The 27,796-nt window shown below is 42.4% G+C and overlaps 1 protein-coding gene across 1 annotated transcript in view; it reads right to left on the reverse strand.

Moving 5' to 3' along the window:
• The window catches only part of SCN8A (sodium voltage-gated channel alpha subunit 8), a 113,959-nt gene that overhangs the window by 79,749 nt on the left and 6,414 nt on the right, over positions 1 to 27,796 (reverse strand). Inside the window, exons 3-6 of the mRNA XM_073788662.1 lie at positions 7,265 to 7,383; positions 5,264 to 5,353; positions 4,483 to 4,611; positions 2,757 to 2,848 (exon numbers count right to left, since the gene is read on the reverse strand). Of these exons, the coding sequence (XP_073644763.1) occupies positions 2,757 to 2,848; positions 4,483 to 4,611; positions 5,264 to 5,353; positions 7,265 to 7,383 (430 nt within the window). The remainder of the gene's footprint in view (positions 1 to 2,756; positions 2,849 to 4,482; positions 4,612 to 5,263; positions 5,354 to 7,264; positions 7,384 to 27,796) is intronic.

Raw genomic sequence — 27,796 nt, forward strand, 5'->3', positions numbered from 1 at the left:
TTAAAAGAGGCCAGAGGAGGAAAGAGACCAAAGGAAAAATGAAAGTAAAGATTTGGTGGTACAGATGTCTCAAAAAAAAAAAAATAAGACAAGGCCTGCCTAAGGGTTAGGCTGCCATCAACAAGCTTCATGAAGCTGCCTAAAGAATGAGCTGAATTTTCTGTCAAACGGATTTGAAATGGCTAGGAACTAAACCTTGATAAGTCAGGGTTATAGTTTTTTGCCAAGGAGAATATACTCCAACTGACACCCAGCCTCTGGCTGATAAGCAGTAAGCTACCATTGCTAAAAATAAAGGAATTCATTTAAAAAAAATATTTATTTATTTGGCTGCACTGGGTCTTAGTTGCAGCACATGGGATCTTTTAGTTGTGGCATGCAAATTCTTAGTTGTGGCATGTGGGATCTAGTTCCCTGACCAGGGATCAAACCCAGGCCCCCTGCACTGGGAGCACCGAGTCTTAGCCACTGGACCACCAGGGAAGTCCCAAGGAATTCGTTTTCTTTTTCATTTAATAAATTTATTTATTTTTGGCTGCACTGGGTCTTTGTTGCTGCACGCGGGCTTTCTCTAGTTGCGGCGAACTGGGGCTCCTCTTTGTTGCGGTGCACGGGCTTCTCATTGCGGTGGCTTCTCTAATTGCGGAGCACGGGCTCTAGGCGTGCAGGCTTCAGTAGTTGTGGCACATGGGCTCAGTAGTTGTGGCTTGCGGGGTCTAGAGCGCAGGCTCAGTGCTTGTGGCTCACGGGCCTAGCCGCTCCGCGGCATGTGGGATCTTCCCGGACCGGGGCTCGCACCCACGTCCCCTGCATCGGCAGGCAGACTCTCAACCACTGCGCCACTAGGGAAGCCCGGAATTTTTGTGTGTGTGTGTGTGGTACGCGGGCCTCTCACTGTTGTGGCCTCTCCCGTTGCGGAGCACAAGCTCTGGACGCGCAGGCTCAGCGGCCATGGCTCACAGGCCTAGCCGCTGCGTGGCATGTGGGATCTTCCCGGACCGGGGCATGAACCCGTGTCCCCTGCATCGGCAGGCAGATTCTCAACCACTGCGCCACCAGGGAAGCCCTGGAATTCATTTGTAATAGGGCCATAATTTACTGGCCCGCTTCATAGCCCAAATCTGTAAATGGAGAAACTTGAGGTTTACCTTCCTGAGGTTCTCAGTAAGCTACATTCTAAGTCTTCCCTCTCTCGGATTCTACCTCCGTGCTTCCCTCTCTCTGCATCTGATATCTAGATAACGTGTTGAAAAGGGGAAAAGAGGAATTATTTTTGGTTCAGCCACAAGGAGAAGAGCCACGTGATGCCAGGAATAGGATGCCTCTGTTCTTCATGTCCCTGTTTCTACAAAACTGCAGTGGAAAGCCTGGCCTCTCGGGAGTCTTCCCTGGAAACTCCTGAACATAACCAAAGTCGAACCAGCAACAACATAGTCTTGACTTCTGCCACATTTCTGCCAACAATATTTTAGTTAGCAGACTAACTAAAATATCTTTCCTTCCAGATTTCAAGACTGGTCTTTAGAAAAATAGTGATTACCTGGTAGAAAGGATTTGAATTAAATTAATGGATCTCAACCTGGGGGTCACAGGTGGGCTTTGGTGTTGGGGGGTGGTGCCTGTGACCTTTCATCTGATTCTCAAAAGGATTCAAAACCTTCAAAAGGTTAAGAACCACTGAGCTAGCTCAACCAGAACCAAGGGAAAAAAAGGCAAAAATTTTAGAGAGACTGTCAATCAACTACCTCTCAACCACCCGCGGATTCCTTTTTTTTTTCCTTATGAAGTTTCTGTACTTTTTTGTTTGCCCGCATGTTTAGACGTATCTTACCTTACCTTTGACTTTTTTTTTTTAACAGCACCTGCATAAGCTTTCACTGGGATTTATGTTTGAGAATGGTCTCTGAATACATACGTAGTAGATGTCTACTGGTTCTTATTCTAGTGAAACAGACAGCAACAGAATGTGATAGACAGTGATTATTAAAGTTCAGGCTCTTAAATTTGTCTGGAACACTGGACTAGTTAACTGGGTAAGGTCTCTTCTGTGATTAAATAATTCCATTAACACAGTAACAATAAAAGTACAATTCTTCGAATAACATCCCATCAGCAAACCATGCGACAGGAAGCCTAGAAATCATAAGCAATGGAATGATGGTGAATGTTAAAATTACTGTAATTCCATGAGGCTAGGAAGCAAGTGATTGATATTCAAAGAGACAGCTAGCTCCGTGACGATTCTTTCAGATATTGTAAGATCCAAGTGATTCTTAAGCACGTGCTTTTTCAAAGCATGGATGGAATGGGGGCCGCATGCCTAGCAAGCACTGTCAGAGATACTGCTAAGGACCAAAGAGCCATTCCAGAGAACGTCTCCCAGGACAAACATGCGGAATGCAAGGCCATATCAGCTGTGCTGATGCCGCTTTAGAATGTGGTGGACAAAATGAATGGAGGAGAGAGAGGAGATGAGGCAAAGTCAGTCTTGTGTTTAAATTTTCTCACCTGGAATTACAGAGATAGTTTTCAAAGCTCGCAGAACCCTGAATGTTCTCAGCGCTGAGACATTGCCCAGGTCCACAAACTCTGTCACATATCTGTAGTGAGGGAGGTCACGCACAGACACAAATGACAAACACGGACACAAACACAAACACCGAAGGAAAAAAACAAAACCACAACAAAACAAAAAGTACAATACGTCACGTCAGGGCCCTAACCCAACACCTAACACCAACCCCGGGCCATCTTACCTGGGATTACCGAAATAGTTTTCAAAGCCCTCAGTACCCTGAAAGTGCGTAGAGCTGAAACATTGCCTAGGTTTACAAACTCTGTTATATACCTGCAGAATCAAACCAAAGTTAACTTGTAATGGTACCACTGGGCGAGGGTTTGAGAACGGGGGTAAGAAAGGGTCTTATATACAAGCTATGATTTCATTTATTTCCTTGAAAAAGAGAAGTTTCAAAATATAAACATTTAAGGAACACATTTTTTTTTCAATTGGGCAAGGAGAATTCAAAAGTGTATCTGAAGGAAGTGATACCACCAGAAGGTTCCTAGGGCTTCCTTTCTTCCTCAGCATTGTGATGTGCAGATCCCAATCAGAATGACTACTTAGTCCATTCACTTCTTTTTTAGTAAAAAGGAAGGCCAGGAGGTATTCAAAGGCTTATGTCTCCAAGTTTTATGAACAATTTCTTAGGAAAAGGAGACAAATTTCTGCAACAGGAGTCTCATAAAAACAAACCTACATTAAAGTAACTCCCTAGTTGACAACGGCAAAAATGCCTAAATCTCTGCATAAATGACTTATCTAAGAGTTGTATGCATATCTTTGCAGTCATGCCTATAGATGAAGTTTTAGCCCGTGACATACAAAAACAGGGCTCAGGAAAAATCTAGATCATGGGATCAGAGCCAATATTGTGTTAAGTGCTCATTTAAGTGCCAATGTGGCACTGTGGCACTGTGTTAAGTGCCCATATTGTGTTAAGTGCTCACCAGCTCTGTGCCTAGCAAGGACACTTAAATTTTAAATGAACACCAATGTGTATTCATAATGCTGGAAAGCTAGAAATTGTCTTAATATAACAGAAAGTCAAAGTTCCAGTTTCAAATATTCAATGCATATCATTCATTCACACTTTACAGTTGAAATACATTTTTCTATCTGACGTTCAGACCCATACATACACAGATGCACTCAATTTCTTACACGTCTGTGTGCATACACATAAACACACACACAATCTAGACAACACACTTAGCCCCTACCAAACCGCAAAGTACTTTCCCAACCTGAAAATAAAAATAAAGTCTGCTATAACTCTTCTATCACCAGCTAAACTTCCCAAAGAGATACACTTTCATTGTTAAAACAACACAGATTACCCTAGCATACCAATGTGGGGTTACACTGCTCCCTAGTAATAATAGTTTGAAGCTCTGGTCGGTAATTCTTTACGAAGTGACCAGATTGGATACACTTGGCTCATGTTTTGACTCTAAAATATGCTCTGAATTCCGCAACATCTGGATAGCCTCATGAAATTACATGTGATATAACATACCCAGGACACTGAGTTCCAGCCTAAGGTTTACACCTAAAAAATCTGAGGTCTTCACCGAGGCCGCCTAGTGATAATTGTGCGACCCCGGGTCAATGCTGTAGGGGAAAATAAAATATGAGGGAGTGTCAATGGGAAATCACTTCCTACTTTCTCTCCCAGCTGTCAAGCCTCTGCTCACCACCTCCCATATATACATGCTGTCATTTCCTGAACCACAAGAGGCCCTCATAAGCAAGAATCATAGGCATAAGTCCATACCACCACCTTACACGGTTATCCATTAATTCCTCATACAACTAAGCCCACCAACTCACACTTACAAACTGTCGTACAAACACACCCAAGAGTACAACCACACACACATAATCACCCAGAACACCAATAAAGTAAGCAGAGAACTTACGCCATCATGATGACACTGAAATCTAACCAGTTCCACGGATCCCGTAAAAAGGTAAAGCCATCTATGCAGAAACCTCTTGCAATGATTTTCACTAGTGATTCAAATGTATAAATCCCTGTGAACGTGTACCTGTCAAAGAAACGGATATCTTGAGGTAATTTCTGAACAGACAGAAACTTTAAATGAATCTTTTAAGATAACACTTGCCGACGGATGGCTTCAACTAACAGAGACAAAACAGAAAGAACACAGCCAATGCAGCAGAAAGGAAGTGAGGAAGAGAAAGGGATGCTTCAAATGAAAATTACTGAAATGCACAAAGCAAGAACTCTGGAATGTTGCACTGGGCCCTGACGGGTATTGCAAAGAAAAAACTCTGTATTGCCATCTAGCACATGATCATTTTGAACCAGGCGAGGAGGCCCCACAGCTAATTTTAACTTGAGACAAGTCAAAAAGAAAGGGAAAGCTAATGTTGGAGAAGAAGGCAGTATCATCAGGAACTGAGGGTACAAGATGGTGATGGGGCAGCAAGTCAAAGCACTGGCTGACACAGGAGAGGGCAGAGGTGATGAGTAGTAACTTCCAGGGCATACTTTCTCTTTCTAGAGTTGACTTCTAAGGATAGTTCTTAAATTCCACACGTATCCTCACACATCTTTGTGACATGAAAAGTGGGCAATAATTTTCTTCCTTGGTGGATAGGCTGTGCAGTGCAAGATTCAGTGACTAAAAATACTTAAAACAAGCTGGCAGAAAAATAAATAAATGAGCTACTTACTCCACATTCTTCGACCATTCAGGAGGGTTACTAAAAGTCATGAATACACAGTTGGTCAAAATAGTGCACATAATGATCATGCTAAACACTGTAGAAAAAAGTCAAGGGAGAATATACAAAATCTGGCCAGTTTTTATCCTCAGGAAGCAAACACACATCGCATTGGGTATCACAGGAATTAAATCAGTAACCTGAAAGGAGACAAAGCACAGAGAGGAGGAAAAGGCGAGGTGATAATGAAAACTGTGGTCATCACCATGAACAGAGAGTGCCACCATGTGGACCCACACCTGGCCAGAGAATGTGAGTGGACACAGCAGCATGGCCACTCTCTTTCTTTCAAAAGCACTGTCACTGCTCTACTCCTTTTGGATAAACATTTCTCCCTCTTACCACTTATGCCTCTAAATACCTCTCTGCCCAATAACCAGAAATCTTGCAGTCCACCAGATGCCAAAGTCATCAGGTGAGAAAATAAATTAAATCTAATCTATATTATTCAGTAGTCATTTATTGTTAATTATCTTGCATTACCCGTTATTTGGAAATGGGCATGTCATTAATGATTTTTCTTTTTTTTAATAGTCTTCCAAAGGTCTGATTGTTCTTGTGGGGCAAGGCAACAGTCAATGTACGCTGAATTTGTCCAATCTGGGAAACCAGTTATGGTACATTGGGTAAGGATTTTAAGGACATCTGCACCACCGTACTCCTAAGAATTAGGTAACGAGGCAAATTCATCTGATCATTCTGAAAGTGCCTGGGAATGTTTATGGGTAGCAAATCATTCTGTTGCCATTTTAATTCCATCCAGGATCTCTCTCAGCCCTTCCTGTTCTTGTCTACTGAGAAAAATTAAACGGCTTCAGGTCAATATGAGTTACTCGAACTCAAACTGTCACTTTAATAAGCACAGAAGCCATATCTCATTTGTTGCTAATTCACTCTCTCTTGCTAATGGCATTCACTATCTTCATTCTATTAGTGGAGTTTTAAAAAGAAAAACTACTTCTTACAGCTGGATTTTTTTCTTCACTACAGCTGTATTTTTCTTCAGGGAATAACAACATGTTCTGGCTAGACGAGAAAAAACACCATCTTCTGATCCAGCAAAAAGGGAAGAAGTCCATTGTGAGTTATTTATTTACTTATAAGCCTTTAGGTTTCAGATCTATGTTGCTTGTAAACCAAAGATTCCAGACCAGGTTACTGTTAATAAAACGTGCAAAAGCTCAGCAAACCTATTTACAAAGTAGCAACTGCTGGTTTCCTCATCCTACTTGGAGGGTACAAAAACCCTGAAGCATGGGACTAAGTACTGTCAAATTGAAGGCCAACCATGAAAGTTTAAAGTCACTATGCAAAGTTGCTAACCCCATCACATAATTTGTCATCTGTCATATACTCTCCTATATTAATAAGACATAAAAGTCAAGCCACATGAATAAATGGGCATTTTCTGTTTAAGGGGAGCAAAAACACCAAAACAGATTCATAGCAATCTTGCAATCTAGATCTAAACCTCTGTACCAAGGAGGCCATTTAATCTGAAAAACTATCCTAGATACTTTCTAAGCTCACTGTTCAAGAAATCAAAAATATTCAAGGCAGATCTCTAAAACACTCATTCAATTATTTGTAACTCAAGAAGTAGCCTTTCAAAAATTCTAATATGGACTTTAATATATAAGAAGCTGAACAATCTTGAAGTCTGAGTGCTTTAAAAAGTAAGACTTCAGTAAAAGGTTACCATCTTCATTTGTTGCTCTTAATGATACCCACAAAATTCCAGACTCCCATGACATCATCCTAAGAAAAAAGAATTTGCTGCAGCTCAACTCAGGATTCAGCAGAAGTCACTCTTAAAACTTCTAACTGGTGGGATAGTCACGTACACTATTGGTAAAATACTTAATATACAATCAAGTTGTCCACATTCAGAAACACACACCAGCGACCATGCAACTCCTGCACACACTCCACATTTGCAGAAAAGGATATGAATGTATCAAAATTTTAATAGCTATTCTTCGTATCAGGTTAAAAGGACTTAAAATGTACAAGGCAGGCGTGGCACTAAATCTGAAGAGAGTTTTCCCTCTGTTTAATACTACAAAGGTCTGTGGAAAAAGAGAGAGAGAAATTATTAAAGCATGGGAATTAATCATCACATGAAACAACATTTTTCTAGGCAAGAAATAAACTCAAATGTACTTGTAAGTTTTACTTCCCAGTTTGGTGTCTAGGGCAAGAAACCTTCAGGCAATATTAAGGCAAGAGAAACCTCTTTCCCTCACCTCCCTCCCCCCTCCCTGCCCCAGATTACATTACAAATAGATGACACTATCTCAGCAGTTTTACAGAATAAACTTTCCTTTCAGAAACAAGACATTTGAATTATACGTAAACTATTTTATGCCAGCTCTGGACAAGATACTTAAGTTTATTTTTGTTTCCCTTTTTTTTGTTTTTTTGCGGTACGCGCGCCTCTCACTGCTGTGGCCTCTCCCGTTGCGGAGCACAGGCTCTGGACGCACAGGCTCAGTGGCCATGGCTCACGGGCCCAGCCGCTCCGCGGCACGTGGGATCTTGCCGGACCAGGGCACGAACCCGTGTCCCCTGAATCGGCAGGCGGACTCTCAACCACTGCATCACCAGGGAAGCCTTAAGTTTATTAATTTAGGATTCATTCACTCAACAAATATTTACTCAGTGCCTACTATATGCCAGGCAACGTTCTAGGTGCTTGGGAAGTATCAGTAAACAAGGCCACCCTAGTGTAAGGAGCTTATACTCTAAGGGGGGAGACAGATAATAAATAAAAAACATAATGAGTAAGTAAATTACACCAAATGTGATAAGTGCTAGGGAAAAAGGAAGAAGATCAGGGAAAGGAGGCTCTAGAGTGCAGGGGTCAGGGGATGAGGTGAACGGAGAGATGACAGGTTTGGTGTTTTTTTTTTTGAAGTATAGTAGATTTACAATGTTGTGCCCATCTCTGCTGTACAGCAAAGTGACTCAGTTATACACATATACACATTCTTTTTTTTTTTAAATAGTCTTTTCCATTATGGTTTATCCCACGAGATTGGATATAGTTCCCTGTGCTACACAATAGGACCCTATTGTTTATCCATCCTAAATGTAATAGTTTGCATCTATCAACCCCAAACTCCGAGTCTATCCCTCTCAGGTGGTCAGGGTAAGCCTACCGAGAAGAGAGATTTGAGCAAAAACTCAAAGGAGGTGAGGAGGGTTCTTCATTCCGCCAGTATTTACCTACCAAGTCTACTCTGTCTGGCTTTTAAGAGCCTCCATTATCAGCCTTGCCAAAATCATTCCTGGCATGAATCCTCCTGTCTTGCCAAACCAGTACAGGTTATAGTCATTTAAACTTTGGTCTTGGCTCTCATTGCTCATCCTACCCAGAATGCCTTTTCCTGTCGCATGACCTCAATTCAATTAAAATCTTTTTGAGCATGTTTTGTGCCGAGCATTGTGCTAAGCTCCTTGGATACAAGATTGAATAAAATTGTACTTTTAGGGAAGACATATATATGAACTAGTAATTATGATGCAGGGTAAATACAAAGTTCAGTAACAAAAATATGCGTAATGTATGAGGCAGCAGGAGAGAGAGATTTTTCCCCCATTGGGTGGGAAATGCAAGGGAAGAGAGTGGGTTGCGAGGTGTTCACAAAGGCAGGTAACTAAACATTTGGAAGGGGTTTTAAAGGACAAGCGGAGATTAAGAGAGATTAACTGGGCAGATAAAGGAGGAAGGGTTGGCAAGGAAAGGGACCAACATAGGATTACAAAGGCACAGTAGCACAGACTGTGGGTGTTTTCAGGGAATTGATAAGTAATTCAGTGTTGATGGAGGATAAAATAGAGAGGGGGAGCAGCAGACTGTGAAGCTGGAGAGAGATGTAGGGGCCTACTAGACTGAGTTCCTAAGGACACAAGGTCAGTGGCAGGTACACAGCCCTAGCATCTCACCATGCAGGTGAAAAAAGCAAATGGTCAAATGCTAGCCATTTTAAGTAGGTTTTTGGGTTTGTTCTGTTTTTTAATTTAAAGCAAAACACGTTCATAATCATTAAAAAAGGAAGAGAGGACGGGCTTCCCTGGTGGCGCAGTGGTTGAGAGTCCGCCTGCCAATGCAGGGGACGCGGGTTCGTGCCCCAGTCCGGGAGGATCCCACGTGCCGCGGAGCGGCTGGGCCCGTGAGCCATGGCCGCTGAGCCTGCGCATCCGGAGCCTGTGCTCTGCAACGGGAGACGCCACAACAGTGAGAGGCCCGTGTACCACAAAAAAAAAAAAAAAAAAAGGGACGAGAAGACAAGTTCCATCTCATGACCCAACGATAACCTTTGCTGCTTGTATATCTTTTCAAAACTTTTCTGTATTAATATAACATAAATATGCCTTAAAAAGACTCTCCTTCTCTCTCTCTCTCAAATGGGATTCTACCATAAATACTCTTCTGCACCTTGCATTAAAAAAATGAACGCTCACAAAGAAAAGCCCAGGACCAGATGGCTTCTCTGATGAATGCTACCAAATGTTTAAAGAATTAACACCGATCCTTCACAAATTCTTCCAAAGAATAGAAGAAAAGGGCACACTTCCCAACTCATTCTGTAAGGTCAGTACTGCCTTGATACAAAACCATACAAAGACATTACAAGAAAAGAAAACTATAGACTAATATCCCTTATGAATATAGATACAAAAAGCCTCAACAAAGTACCAGCCAACAGTATCTGGTAGCATATAAAATAAGGATTATACACCACGACCAAGTGAGATTTAACCCAGAAATGCAAAGATGATTTAACATATGAAAAGCAATCAATGTAATACAAAATATTAATAAAATAAAGCATAATTGCTGCATGATCATCTCAATAGATGCAGAAAAAACGTTTGACAAAATCCAATACTCTTTTGTAATAAAAACATTCAACAAACTAGAAATAGAAGGGAACTTCCTTAACCTGATAAAGGGCATCTATGAAAAATCCACAGCTAACATCGTTTTTAATGTTAAAAGACTAAAAGCTTTCTCCCTAAAATGAGGAACAAGGATTCCACTCTCACCACTTCCATTCAACACTGTACGGGACGTTCTAGACAAGCCAATTAAGCAAGAAATACTATTTCTATTTGCAGATGAAATGATCTCGTATATGGAAAACCCTAAGGAATAGATACACACAAAACTATCAGAGCTCATAAACGAGTTCAGCAAGGTTCCAAGACACAAGACCAACATATAAAAATCAGTTGTATTTCCATATACTAGCAATAAACAATCTGAAAATGAAATTAAGAAAACAATGCTATAGAGCGGCTGGGCCCGTGACCCATGGCCGCAGAGCCTGCGCGTCCGGAGCCTGTGCTCTGCAACAGGAGAGGCCACAACAGTGAGAGGCCCGTGTACGACAAAAAAAAAAAAAAAAAGAACACAACGCTATGGGGCTCCCCTGGTGGCTCAGTGGCTAAGAATTCACCTGCCAATGCAGGGGACACGGGTTCGAGCAGCCCTGGTCCAGGAAGATCCCACATGCCAAGGAGCAACTAAGCCCGTGTGCCACAACTACTGAGCCTGGACTCTAGAGCCCGCGAGCCATAACTACTGAGCCTGCGAACCACTACTGATCCCGCACGCCACAACTACTGAAGCCTGTGTGCCTAGAGCCCGTGCTCCGCAACAGGACAAGCTACCGCAATAAGAAGCCCGCGCACCGCAACAAAAAGTAGCCCCCACTCGCCGCAACTAGAGAAAGCCCACGTGCACAGCAACAAAGACCCAATGCAGTCAAAAATAAATTAAATAAATAAATGTTTTAAAAACTATAAAAAGAAAAAAGAGAAAGAAAACAACTCCATTTACAAGAGCATCCAAAAGAATAAAACACCTAGGAATAAATTTAACAAAAGAAGTATAAGACTTATACACTGAAAACTATAAAACATCATTAAAAGAAATTGAAAAAAACATAAATAAATGGAAGGACATCTTGCACTCATGGATTGCAAGACTTAATATTGTTATGGTTCAATGCAATCTCTATCAAAATTTCAACTGCCTTTTTGGGCACAAACTAACAAGCTGATCCTAAAATCTGTATAGAAATTTAAGGGAACCAAAATAGCCAAAACAATCTTGAAAAAATAAGGACAAAGTTGAAGACTCGCACTTCTCCATTTCAAAGCTTACCACAAAGCTATAATAATCAAAACTGTGGTACTAACATAAGGATAGCCAAACACAGCAATAGGATAGAATTGAGAGTCCAGAAATAAACCCATACGTCTATAGTCAATTGATTTTCGACAAGGGTTCCAAGACAATTTAAAGGGGAAAGAGCAGTCTTCGATAAATGGTGCTGGGACAACTTGATAACCACATGCAAAAGAATGAATCTGAACCTCTATCTCACACCCGATATGAAAATTAACTCAAAATGGATCAAAGACCTAAATGTAAAGGCTAAAACTATAAAACTCATTGAAGAAAACATAGGTGTAGATCTTTATACCTTTGGATTAGGCAATGGTGTCACAGGTGTGACACCTGAAGCACAAGCAACCAACGAAAAAAATAGATAAACGAGACTTCATCAAAATTCAAAACTTTTGTGCAGCGAATGACACTATTAAGAAAGTGAAAAGACAACCCAAAGGATGGGTGAAAATATTTGCAAATCATGTATCTAATAAGGGTTTAGCAGCCAGAATAGATTAAAAAAAAAAAAAACACCTACGACTCGACAGTAAAAAGACAAATAATCCAACTTAAAAATGGGTAAGGATTTAAATAGACATTTCTACAAAGCAGATATACAAACAGCCAATAAGCACATGAAAAGATATTCAACATTATTAGTCATTAGGGAAATGCAAATAAAACCACAATGAGATACCTCTTTACATCCACTAGGATGGTAATAATTTAAAAAAAGAACATGGAAAATAACAAATGCTGGCAAGAATATAAAGAAACTGGAACTCTCATATATTACTGGCAGGAATATAAAATTGTTAATCCACTTTGGAAAACAGTTGGCAGTTCCTCAAAAGTTAAACAATGAGTTACCACATGACCCAGCAATTCCACTCCTAGCTATATATCCAGGAGAACTAAAAACAGGTTCACACAAAAACGTATACATGGATGTTCATAAAAGCACTATTCAAAATACTGCAAAAGTGGAAACAACCCATCAACTGACAAACAGGTAAACAAAATGTGGCATATATCCATGTAACAGGATACTCTCCAGTCTTAAAAGGATTGAAATTCTGACATATGCTACAACATAGATGAACCTGGAAGACATTATGCTAAGTGAAATAAGCCAGACACAAAAGGACAAATGTTATATGATTCCACTTATCTGAGGTATCTAGAATTAGCAAATTCATAGAGGCAGAAAGTAGAATAGAGTTTATGAGGGGCCTCAGGCAGGAGGATTGGACAGTTATGGTTTAATGGGCAAAGTTTCTGTTTGGGATGATAAAAAAATTTGTGGACAGTGGCAACATGTACAACATGGTGGATGTATTTAATACCACTGAATTGTGCACTTAAAAATGGTTAAAATGGTAAATTTTGTGTTATGTATAGTTTACCACAATAAAAATATATTGACCCTTGAACAACGTGGGTTTGAACTGCTCAGGTCCACCTGTACGTGGATTTTTTCAATAGTAAATCCTACAGTGCTACACGCTCCACAGTCGGTTGAATCTGTGGCTGCGGAAGCACAGGTACAGAGGAACCGCAGACACTAAGGGAGCGCAGGTGTGGGGGACACTGCATGTTTGGAGGGCTGGCTAGAAATTATATGTGGATTTTCAACTATGCTGAGGGTCCATGGCCTTAACCCCTGCATCGTTCAAGGGTCAACTGTACATTATTACCTGAAAAGTGCCCAGTAAGGTGTTATTGATACATTTTTAAAAATCAGTTTTATTACAAGCCAAATAATAGAATTAAGAATAGTCATAGCTAAAAGTGGTTCCCAACCCATTCTGAACTTCAGAAAGATTTAAGGAGCTTTTTGAAAAATAAGGACATCTGGGCCAAGAAAAAAAAAGAAAGAGAATTTAAGTGTTTATGCATGCTACAACATGGTCTTGCAAAATCCTGAAAAGAGTTCAGACACAAAAGGCCACGTGTCGTACGATTTCGTTTACGTGAAATGTCCAGAACAGGCAAATCTTGATGGAAAGTTGGTTACTGGCTGCCTAGGGCTGGATGGAGAGGGGATTAGGAACTCGCTGCAAATGGGTCTCTCTAGGGTGATGAAAGTGTTGTGAAACTAGATAGTGGTAATGCCTGCAAACCTTGTGAACAAAAAGCCAATGAATTGTACACTTTAAAATGGTGGATTTTCTAGCTTGTGAACTGTATCTCAATGAAAACAAAACACCACAAAAACACGCACAAAACTGAACCATGTAAGAGGTATAAGACATATAAAAAGTTCTGAAGAACGATACCACATTTATGCACCCATCAGTTAGCCTAGGAAATAATGCCTTACCAATACTGCTCCTTTCTGCACTCCTTTCCAAATACACACTCTCCTTCCCACAGAGGTCAGCGGTATTTTGAATTTGGTACTGAGGACCCACCTTTCTGTGGTATATTTCCAGTTACTCTGAGCTCCCCCTTTTCTACACTCAGAGTTTGTGTCTTTCATTATTCTCCCAGCTCTTTTTGTACCCTCCCCTCCACCCTCTCCACCTACTCCTAGAACTAAGTTTCAAGCTCTTGGAGAGCGGGAACCAACCTCACTCCTCCCACTGCCTCCCACAGCTCCAATATAACGCTCAGGCCAAGCACTCCCAATAAACGGTGGCTGGCAGACTTTTCAAAGTTCCTGTCTTCTCATCTTCTGCTCTTTCCTTTCCTAATCTGACAGAGCCACACCGGTCTCTCCACAGTAGAAAAGCAGTGCTGGTACTGAGCCATATACATCCTGGAAGTGCTCAATGCACCATCCCCAGGGTGAGAATGCACTGCAATAATGTTCTTCCTGTACTAGAAGGGACTGGTTCCAGTGGGGCACGCTGCAGGGAAAGACTAATCCTAAAAGCAAGAGGAAGTAGTAGACTTGGGGTTAGGCCGAAAGAGGTCAAGGGCTGAGCTACTGGCTCTTCCATATTTTGGCTTCCCAAAGAAACAAAGAGGCCTGCACTTTCTCAAAACCCCCTCTCTGAAGTACTTGTACTCCTCTGTGTTTCTATAGCAACCCCCTCTCTGAAAATGCCAAGCCTTTTAAATAACCTCCTCATTCAACCTCATAATATTCCCGTGAAGTACGTGTGAAGGAGGGATTATTATCCTCTGTGCATCTCACAAAAGCTCAGGAGAGGGACGCCACCTATCAAAGGTCAGGCAGCAAGGAGCAACGTATTATTCCAAGTTTAGAGCCTCTTTACAGCTCCTATTGTACCAGATTGAGAGGCAGTTCAATGGGAACATGGCAGAGAATGAACCTGGTGTGGGGGGTGGGGTCTCTGGTGAATGAGAACGTTGAGCCCCTGGGGTACGCTGCATAAAAGCCTCAGTAACAAGGGAGGAAGCACTGGCCTGTGCCCCAGGATCCAAAACCACCAGGCTGGGCCTTTCCAAAGTCACCTACCTGCCTTAGAAGAAGACAGGCAACAGGGTTGTTAAAAGTTAACAAACTCTGCACCTTCCCAATTTCTCATCTTGTAGTTTGGTCATGATGGAAAGGTAGGTCTAGAGGGACCACTGAGGGTGTTTCCTATCTCAGAATCAGAGCCTGCACAGCACCTGGCATGGAGCAGATGCTCGATAAATGCCTGTTGCTTGGTGACTGAACAAATGCTTGTATGTCTGAGGTGAGGGAAAAGGAGAAGAGGAAAAGGAAAAGGAAGACGTTAGGAAACTGAAGTTGTTAGGCCTTGGTTGAAGAAGAACTAGGAGGTAGCTAGGATTCTGAATGAGTACAGTGCTGAGTTGGCAAGAAAGAGACTGATGATCCTGAGGGAAACTAGGTCTTTTCAGTGAATTGTAAAACGATGGTTTTGTAGGTATAAAGGCTTCCTTATGGCCATTTTATGTGTGAAGTAGAAATTTCACAATTAATTTGGATACTGAATACTGTATACAGAATAGTTTATCATCACTCCTTTCTAGATATTTACACCCTCTATCTTTATCAAGTATAAAAACAGGAGATATTTTTTCTATTCAAAGAGGAAAAAACATCTAGCTTTCACCAAACCTCCAGAAACGAAGGTGAATCCTCCATACTTCAAGCAGCAAGTTGTATTACAATAAAACATACTTTACTGTTAAAATAATTAGATTTACATATGCTTAATTCATATGCAGTTTTTCAAACTTCATCTTTTGCATAAAGCAAGATGCTGTTTGGACCAACACAAGTTCTCAAAGCTTAGCAATCTCCGTTTAACACTGGGGCTTGCAGGGCTTATCTGAGAGATAGAATAATATATATCAGGGGTCAGCAAACCTTTTCTGTAAAGGGTCAGATAGCAAATATTATAGGTTCTATGGGCCATACAGTCCCTGTTGCAACAACCTGCCATTGTAGTTGCAAAAGTAACCACAGACAATACGTAAACAAATGAGTGGCTGTGTTCAAATAAAACTTTATTTACAGACAAGGAAATTTTAATTTCATAAAATTTTCACATATCACAAAATATTATTATGCTCTTGACTTTTCCCCAACCCTTTAAAAATGTGAAAAACCTTCTTTTTTTTTTTTTAGCCACACCATGAGGCTTGTGGGATCTTAGTTCCCCAACCAGGGATGGAACCTGTGCCCCCTGCAGTGGAAGCGCGGAGTCCTAACCACTGGACCGCCAGGGAAGTCCCGTGAAAACCCTTCTTCTTAACTCATGGGCTGTAGAAAAGCAAATGGCAGAGCTGATCTGGGCCAGGGATCAAGGTTGGCCAATCCCTGTTATGTACTAACACCAGTTCTGACCTAAACCAGACTGGTTGCTTAAGAATGATCTGATCAGCTTTAAAAAAAAAAAGCAGATTCTCAAGTCCCACCTCAGAGGTTCTGATACACAAGCTGCAGAGGAATCTGTGCTCATCAGGATTTGAGAACTGCCACATCACCTGTCAGGTATTAAAACACATAGGTTGTCCTTCTTCACCTGCCTCTACCTGGCTATGTGGCCTGGGGGAGCCCCTGCAGCTCTCTGGATCTCGTTTTCCTCATCTCTAACGTGAGAGAGGGGGCTGCCTGACGGGCGTACCCAGGTCCTTTCCAGCTCTGCAATCTGTGAGTCTACAGTTTGCAAAATGCACAGAAGCATCCAACATTCAGTGCAACAAAGCAGCAAACCGTACCTTTGAGGAGAAAACCTACTGTTATTCATTCCTTCACATTACATCTTGCTAGAACTCTCCTGAGTTACTTATTTTGCTCCTTCAACTGAAACTCTGTCAAGTCCATGGTCAACAGTGCTTAATACTATCCTGACAACTATACTTATGTGGGCAGAGGGCAGCATGGGGCAGAAGGGTACCAGACAGAACTGTACCACAGGCTGCTTTTTCCCTGCCCTATATCCCTTACTTATACCCCCTGTTCTTAGCGGGACAGTGACTATGGGAGAGAGAATGGATAGGGATGACTGGTGATGGGTTGGCTTTTAAAAAAATATATACAAAAGCATTTTAAAGTCATACACATGGCTGATTTAAATGTCAGTCATCATTGTTAAACTGCTGGTAAGAATCCAGAAAAGAAGATTCGTCCCTTATTCGATACTGTGCTCCAACACCAGATCCTTTAAAGCTCAGGAGGAACGGGAAGGACAGCAAGCCTTGGATTCTTACGAGAATATTTCTTAAGCAACAGTCACTTGGTACTCATGAAGTCCAATAATATTCTACCTAATCTGTCTTAAATTAGATCTTCGTGAAGTAAATGAGTTAAAAGGGAAACTGAAATTGAATTGCGGTTTATGGCCCAAGGGAAAATATCAGTTTATAACAACAGTCACTGAATGTGTGTGAGCACAAGGCCCATTAGCAGCGGTGGAACAGCTCTTCACAAGTTACGGCATGGAGTATTAACAAATGTGTCATGCCGGCATAAGATGAGCCTTCTGAAAAGCACAGGTTCGGGCTTCCCTGGTGGCGCTGTGGTTGAGAGTCCGCCTGCCGCTGCGGGGGACACGGGTTTGTGCCCCGGTCCGGGAAGATCCCACATGCCACGGAGCGGCTGGGCCCGTGAGCCATGGCCGCTGAGCCTGCGTGTCCGGAGCCTGTGCTCCGCAACGGGAGAGGCCACGACAGTGAGAGGCCTGCGTACCACAAAAAAAAAAAGGCACAGGCTTTTCATTTCTAATTAGCAATGTGGGGATGGAGCATACGATGGGGGAGCTTTGCCATTGCTAATGCAGGGTAAGAGATATGCTCTTCCGTCTACAGTAAGGAGCAGGGACATTGTGCAAGGCCAGGTGCGAGCGCATTCACGGTCATGCCAAACAAATCCTAGCACACCGCAAACACAATACAATAAACGCACAGTTACCAAAGTACTGCATGCAGCCAACTCCTGAGCATTTCCCCACCCTCACCCCAGGACTGGATTAAGCTTTTTAGCCATACGAAATGTATACATTAAAGTAATAAAGGGTGGGTACATATGAAAGGACATTACAGGGAGGAGTACTCAAGGCAGGGGTGGAGTATATCACAGAACAGAAAGCTTCTTAGGGAAAGGTTTATTACCCAGCTCCTGGTTTGCTGTGGGACACAAGGCCCAGGAGAGCAGTTCTCCACCCAACCAAGTTCTCCCTCCCCTGAGAGGTCATCATTTCAGTTGGGGCGAAGGTAACCCGCAGGTATCTGATGGCCTTCCAGCTATAATGAACACCTAGGGGCTCAGGGATTGAGCTAATCTACAAGAGGGCAGTTGGCTCCATCCGGCTCTAACTGTTATCGACACTGATTTACGACCATCTCCCCAGGGTTTGGACCCTAGATCCTAACTGTTTTGACTTCTGGAATTGCCTGACCATCTCATTGTTAGCTGACTTCTAGCCTTAAATTCTTGTCTGCTAAACCTAATATATACATATGTACCTTTTTCTCCCAGACATACGTCACCTCTTCTGAACCAGGCAACTAGCTAATTTGACTTACAACAGTTCTTAGCTCTTTCCTGCCTAACTATAAATTCTTAATTCTGGTACCTTCTACGGGGGCAAATCCTCTCTGCCTATTGGTTTCAGAGTGTGCACGCACAGAGAAGGACTCTGCTACCCAATAACAATACAAATATAGCTGATCTGAAGAACAGCTATAACAGTGATAAGAGCAGTAGCCAGTTGTCCACTAGTCAATGGCTACAGTTTTTGGCATTCGCTTCTAAGTAACTATACAGCCAGTACAGCAGGCAACAAATAAATGTCCTTTCAAGTTTTCCCTGTTTTACTATAGAAAAAACGTAATGCTAAATCTAAACAGATTCTACCTCAGACTAGGAAGCTGTTCAGAAATAAATGACCTGCACTGTCAAAATGACTTACACCCTGCTGAAAAGGAGTCCTGATGCCTTTCTGAATGCTAATCTGCTCAGTGGGTCCCTCAAGTAAAATTACAATTATAGTCCCAGTGTGTCCCAGGAAAGGCTCCAGCAAAGGCACAACTGCCTGAATTCCCAGAGTGCCTGTGTCCTGGTGCCCAGCTGAGAAATACTGAACTAAAAAGCAGGACATCAGGACACAGGCAATTTCCTTTTTCATTTAGGCTCATACTTCTGTTTGAACTATATATTTAGAGCCGTCATCTTCCAGGTCTCTATTCCACTACACTGAGGAGTGAGCAAGAGAGACCTCCAAATCCCATATTTATATTCCTTTTATTCATTGATAATTGTACCTATGAGTCTGTTTGAAGAGATAATAACATTTAGCATGTATTATGCAGGTACTATGCGGCAGGCACCCTACTGAGATGCCTTATACAATACCTGTCTGTCTCACAGCCACCACTCGATGAGGCAGGGACATTTTATAGATGATGAAATTGTAGCAAGACCACAAAGTTGTTTAGTGGTGAAACTTAGAACTGAGCCAAGGCAGTCTAACTCCAAAGCTTATCCCTTTTTCCTTTATAAATTTATTTATTTTATTTATCTTATATTTGACTGCGTTGGGTCTTCGTTGTTGCGCACAGGCTTCCTCTAGTTGCGGCGAGCGGGGGCTTCTCTTGTTGCGGAGCACAGGCTCCAGGCGCACAGGCTTCAGTAGTTGTGGCTCGCGGGCTCTAGAACGTAGGCTCAGTAGTTGTGGCGCACGGGCTTAGCTGCTCCGCGGCATGTGGGATCTTCCCGGACCAGGGCTCGAACCCGTGTTCCCTGCACGTTCCGCGGTGGCGGATTCTTAACCACTGCACCACCAGGGAAGCCCCGAAGCCTACACTTAATTATCACACAATACTGCAATTTTGAAAAAGCTTCAAAACTACTTATCAAGTCTAACTCCTCACTTTACAGATAAGAAAGCAAGCACAGAGCGCTCTGCCCAAGCTGAGACCACAGAGGTGGGAACAGGAATAGAAGGGTTCCTCAGAGTCCTGAACTCTTTTCAGCACACCAGGTCATCTGGTCCAAACCTCAGGCCAATGAAGAAATCTTTTTTACTTAATACCTTTAACTCTGGCAAAAAAAAAAAAAAAAAGCCCTTGCGCATGCCACAGAGTTCACAGCAGCTATTTACGGTATTTTCCCAAGCTAAGCTCCATGCAGATAATGCTAGCACCCCATCTGTCTGTGGCTTTGCTGTTTCCCACTGCTTCTGCATACACTTCCTCATTTGGTTTGACCTTATAACCCCATGCCCTTCAACCCACATTTGGAGCAGCTGACACCCCCTTCCTGCCCACATCCTGGTCACAGGAAGCCACACCTGGCAGAACAGCAGCTGCTTCAGCTCTGAAACAGCATATGCTGCTCCCCAAGGCAGGGCGGCTCTGAACCTCCTACGTGGCCACCCCGCCTCACTGCCCTTCAGTATGAGCTTGCTTTTGATCTCCTTCCCCCTTCCCCTCTTGGGGGTACCCAGCCTGCAGCTGCTCCGGGGGTAAAGCAAAAGGCAAAAAGCAGGTTTATTACGTAAATGCCTCTCTTCACTGTACTCATATTCTAGAATTTATTCTCATTCTCCTTTCTCTTAGAAAGCAGCAGAGGAGACTGGTTTAGAGGCTTTAAGCCACAAAGACCTGGATTCAAGGCCCAGCTCCATTGCTTATTAGCTGTCATGATTTTAGGCAACCAACTTAGGTTGCTAAGGCTAAGTTTTCTTATTGATAAAATAGTGATAATGAGTGACAGCACCTACCTTATCAGATTATGAGGATTAAGTGCAAATTCACAAAAAGTCCTTACTACAGTGCCTGGCACAGAAGAAGGACTCAACAAACGCGATTACAATAACGCTGCTGCTGCCACACAGATGCTGCTCTTCCTTCTGCAACTTGGCACCTCAGGCAGGGTAGCAGGAGGGGACTAAGGGGTAATATTCAAGTTACTTAGTATTCACACACTTGACAGAAACCAGTAGGACACTTGTGCATAAGCTACTCCAAGAGTCCAAAGTCACTAGGACCAAAGTCACAGTACAGCTGCACTGGCTCAAAATGGGCCCCAGAGGTTACTTCAGACCTGAGAACTCTGGAAGCAGGAGAAAAAAAAAAACAAAAAAACTGCTGAATGCACACAGTGGGATCCAGCCTGTCTCTCTCCTTTATCTCCCTTCTTACCAGACCAAGCCCCATGCTCCAGTCACAATGAAACTCATGGTTTTAAACACTTCAACGTTTTGCACGCCTCTCTGTCTTTTCATGTACTGTTCTTTATACCCAAACTACTCTTTCTTCTCTTTAACAGATGAAATGTTTTTTAACCATACTTTAATACTTCAAGGTACAGCTCAAATATCACCTCCTCTCCATTCAACTCTCTCAAACAGAATTATCCTTCCTTCCTGTGTGTTCCCACAACACTTCTGTTAGAGCACTTAACATAGTACTGTCACTCTGTTTATACATCAGTAACTCTCACTGGACCCTGAGATCCTTAAAGGCAGGGGTATATCTCCAACTACTGTGACTTTCTTAGCTTAGCAAGCAGAAGATGTAATCTGATGCCCATCTGGTACAAGGTAGACAGTTCATACCTATTTGTTGAATGTATGAATGAATCTCTTAGTCATGAGGCAATGATGCAGCTAAAATCAACTAACTCATAACTATATCCAACTTTATGCTAGGTGTCTAATCGACCTTTTCCACTCTTTAGCTCATCCACCCATAAAAATTTATTAATTTTAGTTTGAAAAGTCTTTTCATCTTTTCTACATCTTAGATACCATGCTGAAGATATGATATGCAACAAATGAACTAAAAAAAACCCATACTATATTCATATTGAGGCCGTGCAAAATGACAGAAATTATCTAAAAATGATAGTAAAAAACAAAACCCAAAAATCATCCTGCAATATACTCTATAGAGACAGCATGATACGGTAGAAAGACCATGAGTATTAAGTTCACATATCCCGGGAACTGAAACCCGGCTTTACCACACACTAGGTGAGGGAATTTCAACAGCAAATATTTCTGAGCCACAATTTTTTCTTACTTGTAAAAATGTGCAACATTCACTGAGAGCTTCCTAAGTGATCCTCAAGGACTGCAGAAAACTGGAGAGTCAATCATGATACCTAGAATTGGGGTGGTATCCTCAACTAAAGCAGCAGATGGAGTAAGTAGGTTTGAGGGGAGAAAACGAGTTCAACTTTGAATACACTGAGTTACCTATGGGAAGTCCAGGTAGAGATGCCTGGCAAGACACTGAATATCTAAGGAGTGCTCTAGGCTGGAGATACAGATTCATGTGAGAGAATGGGTAAGATCAGCCAGGGAGAATTTGCCAAATGAGAGGAACACAGGCCAAGGACCAAACCTGTGGGAATGTCAACATTTAAAGGAAAAGTGGAAGAAATGAAGGAAAGAGAAGGAACAGGCCGGGATGGAAAGAGAATTAGGCCAAGGAAGTGAAGAACTGCAAGAATCAGGGAGTAGTAAACAGTGTCAAATACAGCAGAGAGGTTCAGTGAGATAAGAACGGAAAAAATGTCCATTAGATTTGGTAATTTGAGATCCTGGAGGATCTTATATTGAGAATGCCAGTAGAGCGGGGAGGATGCAGACTCAGCTGCAAGGATGGAGGAGTGGGTAGGAGATGTGCAGGTGGTGAGGGTGAGCAACGGCTACTCTTTAAAAGCTTCAATGGCATGAGAAGAGAGATTATACCTGCTGGAGATATGGGGTCAAGTGTGGGCTCATTAAGATGGGAGAGGCTTTTCGTATGTTTATAGGCTGAGGGGAAGAACCACTGTGAAAGGGAAAGATAGAAAGTACAGAAAAGAGAGGGGATAACTGAGAGAGTGAAGTGCTAGAGGAAGCTGGGAGGCATGGATGGGCTCAAAGGCACAGGGAGAGGGATTGACATTGAACAGCAGATGGGTTGGGTACCTTATCCTCTGAAATGGGAGGAATATTTTATTCAAACTTCATTCCATAGGCCAAACTTTGTAGACTCAAAGTGTCTGGAACAGGAGTGCCTTTTCAGAGCAGGTATCAAAAATTTTGCTAGAATCAGTTGACAGAAAATGCCATATAATGGGGAAATCCTAATCTTGAATTGTGTCAAATAGGGTTATATATAAAGAATTTACAACTCATGTGAATTTGGAATCAGTCAATCCCTGTATAATGATGTCACAGTCTTACTCTCTTTTACTAAGAATGGATTTAAAATATGGCTAATTATAGTGAGAAGACGATCAATATCACTGCAATCTTGAGAATCCTCCAACATTTATACGGTCATTATTAAATATCCCATTCAACAGGTTAATTCTTTTTTTAAAAAACAAACTTATTTATTTATTTTTAATATTTGGCTGCATTGGGTCTTCGTTGCTGCACATGGGCTTTCTTTAGCTGTGGTGAGCGGGGGCTACTCTTCGTTGAGGTGCGTGGGCTTCTCATTGCAGTGGATTCTCTTGTTGCAGAGCACAGGCTCTAGGCATGCGGGCTTCAGTAGTTGTGGCACACAGGCTTAGTTGCTCCTCGGCATGTGGGATCCTCCTGGACCAGGGCTCGAACCCGTGTCCCCTGCATTGTCAGGCAGATTCTTAACCACTGCGCCACCAGGGAATTCCCCAACAGGTTAATTCTTAATAGAATAAAAAGATTTCATAAACTACACCCTGGAGAAACCATCAGAGATTAATTCCTAAAATTACCAGTCAGCGTAATGTTATGGCTCAGGTGATTAGCTAATAATATACACCCAAGAATTCAGGTAAGGGCTTCCCTGGTGGCGCAGTGGTTGGGAGTCCGCCTGCCGATGCAGGGGACGCGGGTTCGTGCCCCGGTCCGGGAAGATCCCACATGCCGCGGAGCGGCTGGGCCCATGAGCCATGGCCGCTGAGCCTGCGCGTCCGGAGCCTGTGCTCCGCAGCGGGAGAGGCCCCAACAGTGAGAGGCCCGCGTACCGCAAAAAAAAAAAAAAAAAAAAAAAAAGAATTCAGGTAGAAGTTGTCTCTTATACACTATGTGGCTCAGAACCTTGGAACTGCAAATTAGGACTTGTGCAAGGACTAGAGAAGACCTGAGGTTCTTTTCTGGGGAAAATTTTCTTTTCTGGGGAAAATTTCAACACTAATGTTGAAAATGTCCTGCCTATGTAAAAATCTAAGATTGGCAAACTCAGTGGAGTGACAATACTGGCTTTTAAACAACTCAGAATACCTGTGGTATGGGTCCTTTTGAAGATTATAACTTAGTACTTGCTAAAAGCGTATTTAAGACACTGAATATTTAAGAGAGCACGTAGCCTTTGACTCTTCTGCATTCTCCACGTTTGGGTCTCTGTACCAAGTTACAGCACCACAATCTTTAAGGTACCTGGACTATATTAAATTCATTAATGTACCTATGGTTACCTGTAATAATTTTATTTCTTTACTTGTCTATTATCTGTCTCCCCAACAAAAACTGACTTCCAGGAGTGGTATATAGAGCTTGCCTGCTTTGTTCCCAAGGGTATGGAACAGAACCTGGGTATAAAGAAGACAATAACAATTGATCCAATTATCAAATGAAGGACTGAATGCTCAACTCTTTCCTTAAGCTTCTACAATCAATCACAAACTCCTATCAGTTTATCTCTACATCACTTCTGACTTCATCTATTCCCCTTACTTTTCACTTCCACCACCACACTTCAGACCCTCACTACTTCATAGCCGGTCGCTCTGTCCCAGTTCTCTTTCCCTCTGGTTTATCCTACACATCACTGCCACATTCACCTCCTCAAAACACAACTTTGATCACATATCCTTGCTCCCATTCAAAAGCCTTCAGTAGGGCTTCCCTGGTGGCGCAGTGGTCGAGAATCCGCCCGCCAATACAGGGGACACGGGTTCGAGCCCTGGTCCAGGAAGATCCCACATGCCACGGAGCAACTAAGCCCATGAGCCACAACTACTAAGCCTGCACGCTAGAGCCCATGAGCCACAGCTACTGAGCCCGCGTGCTTACAGCCCGTGCTCCGCAACAAGAGAAGCCACCGCAATGAGAAGCCCGCACACCGCAACAAAGAGTAGCCCGCACACCGCAACAAAGAGTAGCCCCTGCTCACCACAACTAGAGAAAAGCCCTCACGCAGCAACAAAGACCCAACACAGCCAAAAATAAATAAATTTTTTTTTTTTAAAAAAAGGCTTCAGTAGTTCTCTATTGCTTATCAAGTGAAGACCAGACTTCTCAGTCTAACACCGTTAAGTCCTCCGTGACTTGGCTCCATCACACCCTTCCCAGACTCATCACCCAACTCCCCAAATTCCAATCAAATTAGCCTATTTAGCTTTCTCTTACATTATCTTATGCCCTTGTTTCTGAGCCTTTGTTTATATTGTTCTTTCTGCCTAGAATGTTTCAGTCTATCTCTCTTTTCTACAATCCAAATATTATGCCTACTATGAAGTAATAAGGCCCTTTCTGAGGCCCCCTTATCAAAAGTGATACCACCCCACACACTACCATGTTATAAGCTACGTAAGGGTCAAAAATGGACTTTATTAATCTGTGATCCCCCCAACAGAGCCCAATACCCCCAAGGTCTCACACATAGGAAGTACTCAAGAAGTATTTGTTGAATAAATAGATCATATTTTATATGAGACAACCCAAACTGGTATATACCCCACGTCAGCTTCTCTCACTTCCTTTAGAGTCGGTTAATACAGGGAGGGTAACACAACTCCCACAGACGAGAAAGAAGCAAAACACTTAATAAAGGCAGGTATGACAGAACAACTTCGAATATTCAGGACATAACATCCTTTGTGTAATAAAGACTTGATACCAATAAATCAGGAAGAGCACTAGGTAGCGGCTATTACCTAATGGTCTTTGATAAAGTCCCTGCTAATCTAAGGAGCTACAAGAGGAGAGTTAAGACTGGTGCACTTACCAAAAGTAATTCAGCCCTCCAAAAATCCCCTAAAATGTCAGGAAACCCATTTCTTTTTTTTTTTTTTTTTTTCTGTACGCGGGCCTCTCACTGTTGGGGCCTCTCCCGTTGCGGAGCACAAGCTCCGGACACGCAGGCTCAGCGGCCATGGCTCACGGGCCCAGCCGCTCCGCGGCATATGGGATCTTCCCGGACCGGGGCACGAACCCGTGTCCCCTGCATCGGCAGGCGGACTCTCAACCACTGCGCCACCAGGGAAGCCCCAGGAAACCCATTTCTTGATCTAATTCCTCAGCCCCTAAAGGAAACTAATTCTTCAGGAAAGGAAAAGATATATTGATAATCAGTGTTTTTCCCCCTAGAGTTCCATTCATTTTGGTAGATGGGAAAACTCTTCATTAGAAAAAAAAAAATCATAATGTCACCTTTCATGTTCAAAGCACTTAGAAAAGTACATAGTGTTTCCACAGGCATTATCTCATAAGATTGACTTGTTCATTCAACAAATATGGATTGAACACTTACTATAGGGCACGCACTGCGCCAGCTAATGAGCATACAAGAGAATGAACAATAAACAAATAAATATATGCTAGGTGTATAATGGAGAAAAATGAAGGCGGGCTAGCACAACAGGCTGTTTTGTTTTGTATAGTGTAGGCAAGATATAATCTTCACAACAACACTGTAGAATAGGTGGGATACTAACTATTAGCATAATCTTAATTTTCTCTATGAGGGAGACTGAGATGCTGAATGGTTACGTGACATGCCCAAGATCATTTAGAATTAGGTGGAAATGGGATCAGAAATAAGGTTTCTCAGCTCCTGGTCTATTGCTAAGGCTATGAAAGAGGAATCTGATTTAAGATTGTTTAATTAAATTCCTTTTCCTCTAGATAATGATACTTGGAGAATGGAAAAGAACCCCATACCACGCACTACCTTAACCCACCACGCTGAGAATGGCCTTCCTCCCATTTGCTCACAAGCATTTGCCTCAATTTGATTTGGTGAATAAAACAATGGAAACATTTTGTTTTTTTATATTGTTGCAAAACGTTTTTTTTAAACAAAATAAAACGTCTAGCTTTAAAACACCTAGTTTTCGCTCAAAACAGAAAGTGGCATCTAGGCCTGTTGTGCAGCAACAGGCAATTCAACGCTTCATTAGCGATACTTCAAATCACACCTAATGAACATAAATTCTCCTTTAACAGCCTGTCTCCACTCTGCACACCTGCTGAAAGTGTGTGAAACTAGATTCTGCAAGGATTTTCTGCCAGGAGCTCACGGGCATGCATGCATGCGGCACGCGCGTGTGCGTGTGCATGTGCGTGCGTGTGTGTGTGTGTGTGTGTGTGTGTGTGTGTGACTTAAGAGTTCTTCATTTGAGGAAGCTGATGGCATTAATATTAGGGATGTAAGGAAAAAACTGTAAACATTGCTGGGCACAGGGTGCCCTGCCATACCTAACCTGAGTTACAACTAAAACCCACTTCTCAGGGCTGGGATCTTAATGTATTATAGAAATTCAGGAGGAGGAATCCGTTCCAATGTAAACAATCAAGTTAGGCTGTAAGGAAGAAGAGGCCTCAGGGCTAGGCCTAGACAAATGTGGTTAAGTGTCCAAAGGTGAAGTTAAAGCACAGAGTATATTCCAGAAGAAGGGGATGGAGACCAGAAGGCAGGCGACACCAGGGCAACAGAATAGTTTGCAACAGATAAAACATAATATGTGACAGGCATAATATGTGAAATACAATTAGAAAGATACAGATATAAGCGCAACTCTTACCTTGCATATATTGCAGATAAGGAAATTTGAAGCCCAGAGAATTTACGTGATTTGGCCAAGGGCAGACAAGAGGCAATGGCAGAACTAAAATGAGGTTTTTCTATTCCCAGTTAAGTGCTGTTTTCACTATATCATTCTGCTGGGG

Source organism: Tursiops truncatus, chromosome 11 (assembly GCF_011762595.2).
Source record: "Tursiops truncatus isolate mTurTru1 chromosome 11, mTurTru1.mat.Y, whole genome shotgun sequence".
NCBI classification, from domain to species: Eukaryota; Metazoa; Chordata; class Mammalia; order Artiodactyla; family Delphinidae; genus Tursiops; species Tursiops truncatus.